The sequence below is a fragment of the Lytechinus pictus genome, chromosome 12 (assembly GCF_037042905.1).
Source record: "Lytechinus pictus isolate F3 Inbred chromosome 12, Lp3.0, whole genome shotgun sequence".
Lineage (NCBI taxonomy): Eukaryota > Metazoa > Echinodermata > Echinoidea > Temnopleuroida > Toxopneustidae > Lytechinus > Lytechinus pictus.
The window spans coordinates 25,683,853-25,700,964 of NC_087256.1; the positions used below are offsets into that span (position 1 = coordinate 25,683,853).

The following is a 17,112-nucleotide window of genomic DNA, read 5'->3' on the forward strand; positions in this document are numbered from 1 at the left end:
CCCCACCAAAAAAAAAGACTTGCACTATATGTATGTTACAGGGGCAGGATCACAGAATACATTGGTTGATTCTTCCAGAAATCTCTGGCAAGCAACAACAAAAAAGTTTTTATAGTCTTGAAAAAGACATGATTTGCACCCTCAATTCTTAAAGTGTTTATCCCTTCATAAAGGAGGCGCTTGTAAAAGCACAAGTTGCTCCCCCCAAAAAAAAATCCCGTGGAACAAAGTGCTTGAAGGGTTGCAGAAAGAAAATTCATCAAAACAGATAAAACCTTGTTAATGAAAATTTTACCAATAGTGGATTAAGAAAAATATGAATTAATGGTTGAAAAGTGAGAATGTGTTGTTCAAGTCTTCCAATTGTAATTTGGAAGGAGTGCAGAATGGAAATTTGGAACATACACATAAGTCTTGATTGCCAGCGCGAATGAGAGGGAAAATTGGACCTACAAAGGGGGGCACCCATGATGACCTTGAACTCTGAATTATTAATTGATGTCCTGTCTTTGTTACTTCATAAAACACCCATATTCATGTATGGTTGGTACCTTAAGGTTTGATTTGATTTGATTTATTTATTTACCAACAATATTCACATGTTTACAGGTTATGAAACAAACTACTTTAATAACAGTTGACACATGTATAAAAATACCATGGTAAATTGGACCAGAAAATAGCACAAGTTCTAGTAGAGCCTGGCCCCACAAATATTACAAAATGCACATTTAAGAAGGAAAAACAAAACAAGTTTGATCTTGAGAGACTGCCAAAAGATCATGGAAAGACTAGTAAGAACTTTGAAAGTTCATCAAAAGACCACTGAAAGACCATCAAAAGACAATTTTCCTGTTTCCAGGAATCGTGAAAGTCCTCTGAGATCTTTGACAGTTCGTTGAAAGACCCTTGAAAGATCAAGCAAGTTTCATGGTCTTACAGCAGTCTTTCCGAGGTCTTGCTCTCTGTGGAATGGGGGTTTAACCTTTGATTAAAAATCAATGGCATGTAAATTACCTTTCTTTTTAAATTCTAGATCGTATGGAGGACCCAGCAGCAATGGGGACCGGTACAACCGTGGCCCTCCAAGGTTCAGGGGCCCACCAGACCAGATGAGGGGACCATACGGTGGCGGCGGCGGGCACCGCTCCAGAGGCCCACCCCCAAGGGAGTTTCGGAACAGGTTTGGAGGCCCACCTCCGTTTGATCCGCGTTTTGGACCGCCTCCAAGGAACCGGTTCGGACCTCCGCCAAGGAACATGCCTCCTATGCCTCCAAATATGCAGGTATTTTCTATTTCCCTTTCCATTTAATAGCAGTCTCGAAAATAAATGTTGGTGCCCAATTGGTTAAAAATATTATTTGGTGATCAGTCTTACCATGGTGTGTTTTACATTTTATTACAGTGATGATGATGACAAAAAGAAAACAGATGGTTTGAGCATGACACCTTTAAACTCAGGGCTCCCTAAAAGGAGCTTGAAAAGCCTTGTTCGCTCCCATATTGTTTAAATTAAAATTTAAGCCCTGCCCAAAAATACTTATAAGAAATGAAAAAATGTGAAGATTTCATACAAATTTTAAATGGTGAGAGTCAATTTAATGATTTCAAACATTCAGTAACGCCACATTCATTGAATATATATTTTTGCTAATTATTTTGTAGAGGAAAATAAAATACATTGTACGTTTAAAGTGTTTTGCCCTTTGATTTAAATGCCAAAGTTTATATATGTTTGAAAGTTAATATATGTTTTAAAAATCGATCAAATTGATATTTTTTGTTGGTATTCCCTTTTAGAGAAAACTAGTAGATGTATTCTAAATGTAATTACCAAGCTTCTTTTAACATGAATTCTACATATTTACATAAAGCATCAAATTTTATCCTTTACATCAAAGTTATGATTTTATTTTCGACACTTCATTCAATCACATTTGAAAGATTATATTTAAAGAAATGTTCTCAAGTGCTTTCTTTTGAGCTCTGCTACTTCAGTTGGAGTACATACATAGGAACATTCCCAGGTAACATTGGAAGGTAAAATATATACGCACATACATTTAGGTAATATACACCTGTACCAGCATTTTACATAAATACAATACTTCAAATGCATGGAAGTGAGATCTCAGTAAAGGTAGGTGCAGTGGCGGACCGTGACCCGGAGGAGACAAAGTATTGGAGGGGCACAGCATTGTTCACAAACAATACAGTGCCCCTCCAATCATTGTCTCCTCCGGGTCACGGTCTGCCACTGGGTAGGTGGGAGTCACAGTTCATGTAAATTCATAAATGTATCTTTAATAGCTTGTATCTAAAATTTTTATAAAGGTTAAAAAAATATTTTACAAATATCAGAACTCAGAACCAATTGTGTTTAAGTGTTCATGAAGACAAATGCAAGTCATTTAGATACTACTCTTCGTTGAGTTTTCAATTGCTTTAGAAGAAAAAAATAAGGGAAATTTTAATGATGTTGCAAAGGATGGGATGGGTTGAAATGTCACATTTTTTTCATGTATTTTTTTTTGGTATTCATCCATATGCTGTAAAAGAGTTCTTCAATCAATTTAGGGGTAAGAATCAATGAGGAATAACCAGATATTCTGTGTGCATTAACCAACAGCCACCGCCCGGAGGAATGGGAGGTGGCATGATGCCCCCTCCCGGCATGCCGCCCCCGGGCATGCCCCCTTTCTTTCCCCCTCACATGGGGGGTATGCCCCCCATGCCCTTCCCGCAACCACCCCCTAACCAGCAATCCCAGCAGCAGCCACAGAGCGGGCCCAAGCCCGCTGCCTTGACCACGCCCCCTCCCGGGGTCAGTCCGGCAGTGTTTGCCATCGCCATGGATACCAACCAAGACTTTTGGGTGGAGAATGCAACGCCGGAAGGAAAGGTGAGCGAATTAATAGACTTCAGCTTTAAAGTTGACAGAAAAAAAAGTAGGAAATGTACGGTAACTCAGGTAATTAAAAAGTTCACCCGATGAAGCTTACTGAAACATTCGATTTTGTCAAGGCGTTAAAAATTCAAAAGAGATAGTTGTTCATTGTAAAGTTGCAAAGCAGTATCAAACCCCAAATCAACTTGATATATAACAAAAGTGTATGTAAAGTACATGTGTACTTGTGGCTTCATTCATTATTGCTGAAAATTATTTACGTGTATACATAAAGAAAACTATCACATTTTACATACAGTTTTCCAGTAATATAAATTTTCATTTCTTTGCTGTTGTAAAATCCATTTAAATCCATTTAATGTACAATTATACACGTGACTTGCTTGGAAATATTTCACAATAACTTAAGTCTTCTCTTATTGTTAACCTTCAGTTATGATCACTAGTGACACAGTCACACCCGCAAAACCAACTCCAGACCGACCAAACCTATTGCATTATGACCACTGACATACCATCGGTCAGTTTGGAGTCAGCTTCATCGGTGTGACTGGAGCAAATTGATTCAGATATTCATTAAAGGAGAATTAAACCTTTCAAACAAGAAAGCTTGTGCGAAAACAGAAAAATCAAAGAAACAGATCAACGAAAGTTTGAGAAAAATCGGGCAAATTATGAGAAAGTTATGAGAATTTGAATATTGCGATCACTAATGCTATGGAGATCCTCACATTGGCAATGCGACAAAGATGTATAATGTCACTTGTGAACAACTCTCCCCATTACTTTAATATATATTTCACTTAAACTGCCTCTTTTATCACATCTAACAGTAGATCATGTGTTCTTTCTATAGGAGGGCATGTAATACAGATTAAAAAAAATACATCATGATGGATAAAGAGTTTGTATCACCTTAAAAAAAAGCAAATAGAGACATTTTGGGGGTATTTTAGAGTCCATCAAAGGGAAAGTTGTTTACATGTGACATCACACATCCTTGTCGAATTGCCAATAGGAGGATCTCCATAGCATTAGTGATTGCAATATTCAAATGCTCATAACTTTCTCATTATTTGTCCGATTTTTCTCAAACTTTCTTTGTTCTTATTCTTTGATTTTTCTATTTCGACACAAGCCTATTTGTTCCAAAGGTTTCATTCCCCTTTAATTAAAAATATATATTATGTATGTGTATAAATGTAAGAGAAAAGAATGTATATTCCTTGGAAAGCAAATAATCATGGAATCAAACTTGTTAGAAAAGATGTATATCAGGTATTTTGAGAACAAAATGAAAAGATTTAGAATTTATTCATGACATTGTTTTACTTCGTTAAGAATTGTCAAAAGTATGGATGTTTTGATCACAATATTGAATAAGCATTGTAATTATGGTGTAATTTGATTTAATACCGTTTTGAATTTATGATTATGAATGTAATATTTTACTATGTTCAAATTTGTTTGATGAGAGAAGAAAATAAAAGATTATTTAAAAAAAATTCATCCATCAAACAGACGTACTTCTTCCATGCCAAGAAGCGAGAGCCGACGTGGACCAAGCCGGAGAACGTGCGTATCATCAAGCAGTCGGACCTGAACGCGATAGCGGCGGCTGCGGGAGTGTCCCAGCAACCGACCAGCAGCACTGCCGCGTCCACAACCAGTGACACTAAGACCCCTGATTCAACCGCTTCGGATGCCAGCGCAGGGCAGAAGGCATCAAATGGTATGATTAAAAGGGGATTTTAACCCTGACAAAAAAAAATATATTGTAAAAATAGCTGAAGAACAAAATAAAAAATATTGGTGGAGGTTTGGGGAGAATCCATCAAAGATAAAAGAAGGTTATTCGAATTTTTTATTTTTATTTGTGATGTCATATGCGAGCAGTTTCCCAAATATATCGTGTAGTAAAAATGTTTTAAATGTAATTTTCTAAACAAGAATTTGAAAGTGGTATTTTTTTGCTCCTCCAATATATTATGAACAGACAAATCATTTCACATCTGCACCTGAAAGAAACAAATTTCTAGTCATCATGAACCATTAGAAAATTGAAATTATGCATTTTATAGATATTACATCACAAATGGAACAGCTGCTTGTATATGACATTACCAATCAAAGCATTAAAATGTTGATAACTAAAATGTTAATAATATTTGATGGGTTTTCCTCAAATCTTCACAATATTTATTATTTTTTCTGCTATTTTCATAACGAACCTTTGTTAGGGTGAACTTGCCCTTTAACCTATTTTATATACCTTGTCATGGACACTCCCGTAAAAAAATGGTCTGAAAAAGCCATTTGAAATTGTGCTCAGCCTTTGAATGAGAGGAAGTATTGTGATGTTTCTTGATAAGGGAAGAACAACACTTTTCTTTGATGCCAGGTCATTCCAATTTCCATTAATCTTTGGAAATAGATGAGACTAAAATTATCATAAAAAGTTGTGAATGTTCATAATGAATATGCCTTTTTTTTATTTTTCTGAAATAAACCCCATAAAAGTATTTTAAATTTTATATTTCTTAAGCTTGATTTACACACCTTGTACTTAAATTAGTTTTGTTGCTTATTTTTCATGATTTAGCTTTGATTAAGCGATGTTGTACATTTTCTTCTTCTTTCTTTCAGATGCTGCCAGCAGCCCGCAGTCAGCCACACCCCCCACTCAGTCCCAGTCCACCCCGCCCACCTCACAGCCCTCTGGGGCCCCTGGGATGGGCATGCCCCCACGGATGAACATGACCCCTGGCCAGGGGCTGCTACCGCCACCAGGGGGGATGATGCAGCCTCCTATGGGTATGCCGCCCCCAGGGGGAATGCCACCCCCTGGGATGATGCCCCCACCTAACTTTGGGCCGTTTGGGGGCCGCATGCCCCTCCCTGGGATGCCTGGTATGCCCCCTATGCCCATGCCAGGTCAGTTTCATGTTACTGTTAAAGGGATTGGCTAGATTTTCAAACAGCCGATATAAAGAAATTCCTAAAACCAACACAAACATGTATATGAGTACATATATTAGAACTAAGACACCCTGAAAACAACTGTTATTGAGAGTGAAAGTACAACGCACACCACAGTTTTATAATTCCACATCTTTGAGTCGTAAATAGAGCACTTATACTTTTATGTGATGAAATTAAGATGGGGTTTCCGATCACTTTATATATTTCACTTCTTTGAAGCACTAAATAATGTTTTTGGGACGCAACTTTTTTGTAGGCTTCATTTTTGTAGCACATCACAGACACATGTGAAAAGTGGGACCTAGCAGCTCAGATTTTAAAAAGTCAAATCACTGTTAGACTATGCCTTCTAGTTACAGTCTAACCAAAAGTCCCAACTCCATATCGATCAAAGATATTGTATTATTCCAAGTGGCATATCATTGGTAGGTTTGGTATTGATTTAGTTTGTGTGACTGTAACAATATTTTGTTGGTATAAACCAGTCTTGGATGCTCAGAAAGAATGATTGTTTGTAAATAAACAATACAACAAGATGACCAACCAATGTGTTCCATACTCACTAGATCGATCAATCAAGGGGGGGGGGGGGTAATAAGTTTTAAGATTATTTTGTATGTCTGCAAAAAATGAAATGTACAATTTTGCTCTACTTTGGTAGGTGAGAAAACTTTACATGGTGTGTCAGTTTCAACTTTTTATCATATGTACCCTCACGATGTCTATTTAAAAAAAAAAGATGCATGTTATCAGTCATTAGTCGAGCACTATCTTATTTTGTTTTATTGAATCAGGCATGATGCCCCCCAGAATGCCGGGTGGAATGCCCATGCCCGGTGGGGGCAACATGATGCAACAGCCGCCAGCTAACCAGCAGCCACAAAATCAGCCGCAGCAACAGTCGCAACCACCGTCACAACAGAATCAGTCGGGCCCACAGCAGTCGGGCTCAAACCAATCAACTCCACAGCAGCAACAACAGGTGAATGAAACATGCTACATAAGCACTTGCCCGATTGCCCGGGGCAAGTAAAAGTTACAGTCGGGCAAGTGTTTTGAAGTAAAGACCAACACTACTTGCCTGAATCGGGCAAGCAAAATTCGCACAGTAGAATGACCAAAATTAGGGTCATGGCAGGCAAGATAAAATCACTTGGGAAAAAGAATTGTAATGACAAAGTACATCAGTTCATGTCGAAAGGGAAAAAAAGGTCAGTGGCTTATAAAACCGCGATACCTTCATTTTTTTTCAAGGATTTTTTCGGGCAAGTGAAATAGATTTTACGGGCAAGTATATTCCAGCTATTTAAAAATTTACTTGCTGTCAGGGCAAGTGCTTTCAAAAGGTTATGTAGCACCCTGCTTCAAGCATTGTTTTCAACACAATATTTCAAGAGAAATTTCAGATTTAAAACTTTGAAAGTATAAGAATCTATTTCTTGAAACTTTGACATGGGGGAAATCAAGTATCACTGGTGTTTTCAAATTCAGCGCTGCTGCTTTATTGAATTGCCTAATGCAGGCGTGACTGCCAGAGGCGTTCCACTTGTTACATATTTTTATTGCTGAATCTTTGCGATATTGTTATTACTCTGTATTGGTACTTGATAGTATTTTGTGAATTGAAAATGGAATAAATCTCAATCTCAACTCTCAATCTTAAGTGTTTGGTCACTATTGTATAGTATGAATTTATTTAATTATCTGTAAAATTTAGGATTGAAGAAAAGTGTGCACATTGCATGGAACATTGCTCATAAATACGCAGCTAGAGATTCATTTTGTTTTGTTTTTTTCTTTGTCCTAGTCAAACCAGACGAACAACAGCGCTCCTGCCAAGAGTGAATGGATGGAGTATAAGAGCAGTGATAGTAGGACCTACTACTACAACACTCGGACCATGCAATCTACATGGGAGAAACCAAAAGAACTGGAAGAAGCAGAGAAAAAAGCAGCGGAGGGTTAGTACTTTTGCTTATACTGTAGGTGATGGTGATCTTCAGAGTGATTTCTTTCTTTTTTTTTCAGCTTAGATTTCGTGATTTCACAAAGTTATATTTACGAGTATACTATTGGCATATTTCATAAGGAATTACAACTATATGAATGATATTTACAAGTACGCTATTGACTTATTCCATAAAGAATTACAACTATATGAATGGTGTTTTTGTGAATAATTATTCTATAGTTGTCAAAGTGATTTCCATGGATACAACACAAGAAATGCAAGGATTTCCATCTACCTAAGCCAAGACTCTCATCTTTTAAAAACTCAATTTTATTTCAAGGACCACAACTCTGGAATTCTATTTCTGTAGACATCAAGCAATCAGTTTCATTAAATGTTTTAAAGTCAAAATCAAGGCAATTTATTTTAAACAGTAATTCATAAAGTTTCTTTGTATAAATTTCATTCAGGCATTATAGGCACCCCCCCTTCGTTGTAGTTTAGTGATTTTTTTCTATCTTTGTTATTGAAGTCTTTGTATAATTATTATGTTATAGGGTCAGCTAATCACAAGGCTTGTTCCTTTCTTGCTGTCCCTCTCATAGTCAATCCAATGTTTATTTCTATTTGTTGTTGTTGTTTTTTCTATTGTGTGAATATGATACTTTGTATATGTATGTTTTTGTATGGATTTTTATGAGCAAATAAATTGAAATTGAATTGAATTGAAATTGAAAGTCAGCACTGCTGCTATAATGAATCGCGTAATGCGGGCGAGATTGTCAGAGGCATTCCACTTGTTATGTTCAGTTCGTCAGTTTGTAGACAAAATGTGATTAGACTATTTAGGGATTATACCAAACGGGGGCGTCGTAGCCAAGTGGTTTCAACTCTCTTCTTTAATCTGAGAGACGTGGGTTCAAATCCCAGCCTTGATGTGTTTTCCTTCAGCAGGAAGTTTACCCACACTCAACCCAGGTGAGGTGAATGGGTACCTGGCAGGATTAATTCCTTGAATACATCAAGCGCCTTTAGCGTCTGTAGCTATAGCCGGGGTAGTATATAGCGTGCCATTGAAAAGGCCAGTAGATAATCATCGCCTCGTAAATGCTATGTATTATCATTAGTAGTAGTAGTAGACAATTTACCAAAGTGTCTTTTTTTGTCTGCAGAGGAAGCCAAGAAGAAAGAAGAGGAGGAAGAGAAGGAGAAAGAGACCGAGACACCGGCAGAAGAGGAGGAGGACAAGGAGGAGATGGATGACACGGAAGAAGAAAAACCAGAAGATAAAGAGGTTTGGAAGCTTTCTCATCAGTTTCTTCAGAATTTACTCAACAGAATTACAATCATATTTGTAGTCACTGATCACTGATACAATTTTACCAAGTATTAGGAATATACATTGGAACAGTGATGAAGGTTCATTTCTTAACAGCTTTTATAGACATTTTTTAAGAGTGTAATGGCTCTATTTGTTTCTTAGAGTGCCAAGGATTTGATCTTATCTGACTATGGAAAGCCAACAACTCCTTTAGGAAAATAGGAAATACATGTAATTATCAAAAGTGAGATTACTTTTTTTTTGTAATTTGAAGGAGGAGATGGACCAGTCGGAGCCTGTTGTGGAGAGCAAACCTGTGGAGGTTGTGGAAACCAAGAAAGAAGAAGAGAAGCCAGTGGACAAATCAAAACCAATCGCTACCAAGCCAATCCCGGGCACCCCATGGTGAGTTGAATGATCTCCCTCCTGAATCGGTCGAGTACAGATTTTTTTCCTGGAGACTTTGCAAGGACCACTCAGTGTGTGCAGGCAACCGGTTAATCAAAACCTCTATGAGGGATGCCACTTTTTCAGAGGAAAGAAGGAATTCCTACATGTATAGTTTCAACATATTTACAGCCATGGAAGGAACCACCTTTTTATGTAGCAAAGGACCTATTTAAATACGATTTCCCCAATGCTTATCAATTCTGTGTGGCATCCTGCTTGGTATCAAGTCTGTTTCTTTGCTCTTCTTTGTCGTTTCTTTCTCCTCTCTCATCTTTCCATCCCTTCTATCTTCCTACCTCTTTCTTCTGTCTTACCTTCCTCTGTCTCACCAGGACCCTGTCTGACAAAGAGTTATGATTGATCCGATCAACCTCAGTTGTATGGAAATCCATCATTGTCACAATTTATATTACAGGAAATTTGCACAATGTCCTTTGTAAATCAAGAGAAGCACACTGAATTTTCAAGAAAACAATTAATGTATGAATATACATCATATCTGGGAATGTTTTGAACAAACAGGTATTTTAGATGTTGATGTTGCTGGCTTTCCATAGTTGTGGTTGATCGGATCAATCGCAACTGTTTGTAAGACGGGGCCCTTGTCATCTCACCCTCTTCTCACTCTTCCTTATACATTTTTGTGTCTCATGCTGTCATTCATCTCCAGAGGTTTATATTGCCGCCACTGTCAACAATCCTTGTGTTCAGTACCCAACTTCTTGCTTTATAATTTCATTATGTCTCATTCTACCTCTGTTCCTTGATAGTTGTTTGGTATGGACTGGCAATAGCAAGGTACATGTATTCTTCCACAACCCCAGTACAAGGCAGTCTTTGTGGGAGAAATCTGACAACCTAAGGTTGATTCTAACAAGTCTTGTTCCACTGTTCTATGCTAGGTCTTTGCCGTGGACTGGCAATAGCAAGGTATTCTTCTCCAACACCAGTACAAGGCAGTCTTTGTGGGAGAGACCTGTCAATCTGCTTGGTAGGACAGTACCTAAGGTTGATTCTATCATGTCTTGTTCCACCTCTATTCCTTGAAAGGTGTTTGGTATGGACTGGTAATACATGTAGCAAGGTATTCTTCTACAACCCCAGTACAAGACAGTCTTTTTAGAAGAGACCTGAAGATCTGTTTGATAGAACAATACTTGTGAATGATTCTAACATGTCTTGTTCCACCTCTGTTCTATGCTAGGTGTTTGGTATGGACTGGCGATAGCAAGGTATTCTTCTACAACCCCAGTACAAGGCAGTCTTTGTGGGACAGACCTGAAGATTTGCTGGGTAGGACGGACGTTGATAGGATGGTGCTGGAGAAGCCCCCGCAAGACGAGGACGAGAAGAAAGGCAAGTGCACATTGTTATTGAGTTTTTACCGACATGTATCCATCAGATTCTATTGCATGTAATTGTGTCTGGGACTTGCCTTTAACAGGGTTCCCAGCCCATCAGGGAAATCAGAAAATTATTTTACTTTTTACCAGTCAGGGAAAAATCTGGGAATTCGATGAAAATTATCTCAAATCAGGGAATTCGATGAAAATTATCTCAAATCAGGGGAAAATGCCTCAAATGAGGGGAAAATCACAGAATTTTGATCAGCCCCAAAAAACCAAAGGACGGTAGTCAGTCAGACTCCGTCATATTTTTTGCACATCGAAACAACATCCATTGAATAACTGGTTATGGTGGTACTAATAAGGTGATCTGTCAGTTGACAGATCACCTCTTATGTTTCTACGAATTTTCTTTTTTATTTCTTTCTTTATTTATTTTTATTATTTATTCTATTTTTTCCACCCTTTTTTTGTTCCACCCTTTTTTTGTTCCACCAAAATCAGAAAAAGTGCTCAATCAATTTTCAGCAAAATATCAATTATGCACAATTATCATGCGATGTGTACAAAACAAGTTCAACGTCAAATGGTCATCGTGACGTCATCTACGCGCCATTTTGTAAAATCACATTATCAACAATATCTTCATCATCAATCATAAAAAATGAACAATATTAACATAAAGTTAACTTCAGATTAAGGGTCAACTGTCCATGTCATCAAAGGTCATGTACACGTCACGACGCGCATGTACACGCGCGTCAACATTTTAAAATGCTCAAAATCACTTTTTGATCAAAGTAGAGTACGAATCAGGTCATTTGAAGCATTTCAAGAATTTGCGCGCTCACACGTTTTCGCACGCGTTCACGCGCGTAATGTCGTTACGCAATAAAGAATCGCCGTTTCTTTTACGTCAATGCATTTATTATGAAATTCTCAATAATTTGATACCTTGACCGACCTTCTACGACCAGTAATAAAGGAATTAGCCTCCGTCAAAGTTTGCATTACGCGCGCAAGCGCGCATTCACAATAGGCCAAATATGTGCAAAAACATGCCTTTACAAAATTCAATATTACTCTTCAGATAGTCCGTTGACCTTTAAATTTTCTTTTCTATTTGGATGAAGTATGAATTGTAGATATGATATCATGTCACATTTGACCCTAAATTTTACCATGACGTCATCAAAATGGCGTCGGAACTAAAATTTTCATTTTTTGTGTTATGACGTTTTAATAATTTTGCAAATATGACTATAACTCCGTAATTGTTGGGCGTTTTTCGTCCAGTTTTTGACATATTGTAGCTGGTTTTATACTCTTACTAATTACTTTATATCCTTATCATTTTCTGAAAGAGATCATCATTGATAAGAACAATGTATAGAAGTATATCATTATGTTAAATTTGCACTTGAAAAATTCAATTTGAGGTTATGTTTTATCGTTGCCTTGCAAATGTATGGCAATTACGATGGTCTGATGGTTAGTGCATCTGCCTTGTAATGCGAGGGTCCCTGGTTCGAAACCCTTCAGAATATGTTCTTTTTTTTGTCTCATTTTGCGTGTAACCCCTATAAGCCAGTTTGGAGTTCTATTCTGGGCATGATAAGAACTTCATTTGTACTAAAGTGATATGATGGTTTTTAATATTTAACGAGATATAAGGACCAACTATGATGTCTTGATTATTCTTTTAAATTGTGTGTTTTATGAGATCAACAAAAAATAACAATGCGTGCACTAGCAACTGGTATTTCACAGTTGGCCAGGTACATTGTAATAACAGCATGCTAACGTATTCAAAATAAGAAATGCAACCTCTACTTTCATCAGTGGTCATTGGTTTGCTATTCAAGTCACCTGGTCTATGCTATTTCTGCATCCGGCTATGTAAGGCAACTCACATAATATCTTGCTTTAAAATCTCCGTATCACAATGAAAGAAATGTAGGCCAAAATTGCCCATGAGGGAACTCCGAACTGGAGACTTGCTACTGATTTTGTGTTCTCAAAACTGGATTCTAAATAATTGTGTTGTGTCAACATTATGGTCACTATTTCGTGTTGTCACTTGCGAAGTTGGAATTGACATTCTCTAAAGAAACAAGACCTTTTTACACAACCTTCTAAATCCCTGTCTTTCAACAGTAATCAACATGTTCATTCGTTAAAAAAGTACGCTTTTTTTATCATGAGGATCATATTGATCTGCATTAACATGGTGATCATGATCGAAAATTTGATCATTATCATGATAATCACAGACAGATCACCTAATTCGTCCTCAAGACGAATTAAAATTCTAGTTAGATTTACATTATTGTTTTTATACTGAAAGTAGATGTAATTCACTGCAACAACTTAGAAAACGTGCGAAACTGGGAATGGGTTTAAATAATATCAGGGAATTTTTAAACTTCATTAGGGAAAAATCAGGGAATTTTGTTTTCTTGAAGAGCTGGGAACCCTGTTTAACATGACCATCTGAAAGACGTGACCCAGGGTTCAAGCCTCAAACCTCTGTATCAATATGCAGCTTCCTCCACATAGCTTGGTTTATATACAGTGGTGCTAAAAACATAGTGAACCCCACTAGGAAATGAACATATTTAAAAGTGTTCAAGTTCTTGCCTGTTTTAGATATTTCATTGTGTAGTCAGGTGGTAAGATGTTTCAGTCAATATAACTCGTTTCTATGGGCTCGATAGACATTGTAGCATTGTTGTTTACATTCAACATTCAGCATGAAGGACTGCATTTTGTGGTGAGGTTCACTAAATTTTCAGCACCACTGTACACACCACACAATGCCCGGTCTTGCATACGAATGTGTCTCATTTTGTTCTTCTGTCCATCTCAATCCATCAGAAGAGAAGAAGGAGGAGACAAAGGACCACGATGAGGAGGACCACGAGCCCAAGGCCAAGAAGAAGAAGAAGGACAAGCACCAGGGAGATCCTGAGAAGCTAGCGGCGCTGGAGGCCGAAGTCAAAGCGGCCCGGGAGAGGGCGCTCGTTCCCCTTGAGATCAGGCAGAAGCAGTTCAGAGACATGCTGCTGGAGAGAGGGGTGAGTTATTCTCCTTTTCAATAATCATAATAAGAATAATAATAATAATGATAATGATGACAATAATGATAGTCGTAATACTAGGGTAATAATATTGCACCTCGGATTTTATAATATGCAACATTTATATAGCACTTAATACAATGTTTCTAAGCACTGCATGCCATAAACCTGGCTCAACCCTCATAAGATTCAGCACCCCCTCCCCTCGACCTTTTTTCGTGATAAATCCGCTGTGCAAATTTCTTTGACTGTGTCGCTCACTGGCAAAGAGTGGCAAATGTATATTAACGTTTTGCCTTTCATCGTCCCCCTCCCCCCTACAGGTTTCAGCGTTCTCCACCTGGGAGAAGGAGCTCCACAAGATTGTCTTTGATCAGAGGTACCTACTCCTGACTCCCCGGGAGCGGAAGCACGAGTTTGAGAACTTCATAAAGACGAGGGCAGACGAGGAGCGCAAGGAGAAGGCCACCAAGGTCAAACAGAGCAAGGATGACTTCAAGGCTCTCATGCAGGAGGCCAAACTGACTCCAAAGTAAGCCAACATCTAGGAGTAAAAGTTTTAGAAGTAAATCCAGAGTGTTAAATCTAGACTAATAATTACTGGGCGAATTCCAAAAGAGACCCCCCCCCCAAAATGCTGAAATAAGAACAGACTTTCTTTATGAAACACCATTCGAATAAGTGAACCAAGATGAACGGAGATGGCTGGAACTATCTTTTACCTGCAGTAACTACCCCCAACCCCTTCCTTCCACTTTGCTTGGATCACTTATATGATGATAATTATAATGATAATAATAATAATAATATTAATAGAAATGTAAAGCATTTATGAGGCTCCAATTATCTAGTTTCCTATTAAATGGCGCACTATATATTACCCCGGCTGTAGCTCCAGCTGCCAAATTCGCTTAGTGCATTCAAGGAATTAATCCTGCTGTGTACCCCATTCACCTCACCTGGGTTGAGTGCAGCACAATGTGGATAAATTTCTTGCTGAAGGAAAACAACCCGTGGCTATTATTCGAACCCATGCCCCCCTCATTAATGCCAGCGCAGTCACATATCCCCTACGGCTGCTGTACGGTGAGTCGTAAACAGCTGTTTTATCTAATTTCATTCAAACCCCCCCGTATGTAGCCGGCACAAAAAATGTTAAAACGGCTGTTTTCGACTCGCCGTACGGCGACCGTAGGGAAATGTGACTGCGCCATGAAAGACAAGATTCTTAACCACAAGACCACGACGCCCCCATAGACAATAACTATCTTGAATCCTCCCTCTTTACCCTCCTAGGACCACATTCAGTGAGTTTGCCCAGAAGTATGGCAAGGAGTCCAGGTTCAAGGCCATCGAGAAGATGAGAGAACGAGAGAGCCTCTACAACGAGTACATGCTTCAGGTCCGCCGACAAGCCAAGGAGGAGGGCATCAGCAAGGCTGAAAAGGTAGGGAGTACTGGGGCCTTTTATAGGGGTGGGGTGTGGTGGCTGATTGGGTAGGGGGTGGGGCAAGAGATGTGGATGGGGTCGGGGCCACTTTTGACAATCACAGGTGTATGTTCTGAAATTTTCATCCTCGGCTTTGAGTGGATACTGGATCATTTTCCAATACCTAAAGAGACTTTCACACTTTTTTATGCTAAAATCCTTTCTTTTGGGGGGAGGGTGTGATTTTCAAATATTTTGTGATATTTAAGCCAGGAATTCCTATATTTTATATCGATTATTGCACTTTATATGAATGACTTATCTTACTGCTATTACTGTAATACTGCAGAACCAAAATCAATACAATGTCATTTGTGATTTTTGTCTCACCTGCATAGCAGAGTGAGACTATAGGCGCCGCTTTTCCGACGGCGACGGCGGCGGCGGCGGCGGCGGCGACGGCGGCGTCAACACCAAATCTTAACCTGAGGTTAAGTTTTTGAAATGACAGCATAACTTAGAAAGTATATGGACCTAGTTCATGAAACTTGGCCATAAGGTTAATCAAGTATTACTGAACATCCTGCCTGAGTTTCATGTCACATGACCAAGGTCAAAGGTCATTTAGGGTCAATGAACTTAGACCATGTTGGGGGAATCAACATCAAAATCTTAACCTAAGGTTAAGTTTTTGAAATGTCATCATAACTTAGAAAATATATGGACCTAGTTCATGAAACTTATACATAAGGTTAATCAAGTATCACTGAACATCCTGCACGAGTTTCACGTCACATGACCAAGGTCAAAGGTCATTTAGGGTCAATGAACTTTGGCCGAATTGGGGGTATCTGTTGAATTACCATCATAACTTTGAAAGTTTATGGATCTGATTCATGAAACTTGGACATAATAGTAATCAAGTATTACTGAACATCCTGTGCAAGTTTCAGGTCACATGATCAAGGTCAAAGGTCATTTAGGGTCAATGAACTTTGGCCAAATTGGGGTATTTGTTGAATTACAGCCATAAATTTGAAAGTGTGTTGGTCTAGTTCATAAAACTTGGACATAATAGTAATCAAGTATCACTGAACATCCTGTGCGAGTTTCAGGTCACATGATCAAGGTCAAAGGTCATGTAAGGTCAAAGAACTTTGGCCACGTTGGGGGTATTTGTTGAATTGCCATCATATCTCTATAAGTGTATTGGTCTAGTTCATAAAACGTGGAAATAAGAGTAACCAAGTATCACTGAACATCTTGTGCGAGTTATAGTAGTTTTCAAAATCAGCACTGCTGCTATATTGAATCGCGTGATGCAGGTGAGACGGCCAGAGGCATTCCACTTGTTGTAATTCATGGCACAAAACATTTGTGTTTCTGACTTCCTCACAAAGTGTGAGGGTATGTATGTGTAAGATATTTGCTCTTCACAATTGCACAGTTCTAACCTTTATCAAGTACTGATTGTACATGAAAGTTTACTCAAGTACAAATCTGAGGTCTGTTTTGAGTTGTAAATTTTCAGAACATGAAACACCAGTCTGTGAATGTTGATCAACAATAGAATCGTCTCATTTGTCAGTTGCCTTGCTTTCCTTGATCCCAAAATTACGTTTAAAAAGAAAGATTGACCAGGCG

General features: G+C 38.4%; 1 protein-coding gene across 1 annotated transcript in view; it reads left to right on the forward strand.

The window, feature by feature from the left end:
• The first annotated feature begins 324 nt into the window (after positions 1 to 324).
• LOC129272626 (transcription elongation regulator 1-like) overlaps positions 325 to 17,112 on the forward strand; it is a 33,866-nt gene continuing 17,078 nt past the window's right edge. Inside the window, exons 1-13 of the mRNA XM_064107200.1 lie at positions 325 to 335; positions 1,037 to 1,286; positions 2,631 to 2,903; positions 4,431 to 4,641; positions 5,556 to 5,843; positions 6,686 to 6,873; positions 7,699 to 7,852; positions 9,015 to 9,136; positions 9,438 to 9,568; positions 10,818 to 10,969; positions 13,837 to 14,036; positions 14,363 to 14,571; positions 15,336 to 15,486. Of these exons, the coding sequence (XP_063963270.1) occupies positions 325 to 335; positions 1,037 to 1,286; positions 2,631 to 2,903; positions 4,431 to 4,641; positions 5,556 to 5,843; positions 6,686 to 6,873; positions 7,699 to 7,852; positions 9,015 to 9,136; positions 9,438 to 9,568; positions 10,818 to 10,969; positions 13,837 to 14,036; positions 14,363 to 14,571; positions 15,336 to 15,486 (2,340 nt within the window). The remainder of the gene's footprint in view (positions 336 to 1,036; positions 1,287 to 2,630; positions 2,904 to 4,430; positions 4,642 to 5,555; positions 5,844 to 6,685; positions 6,874 to 7,698; positions 7,853 to 9,014; positions 9,137 to 9,437; positions 9,569 to 10,817; positions 10,970 to 13,836; positions 14,037 to 14,362; positions 14,572 to 15,335; positions 15,487 to 17,112) is intronic.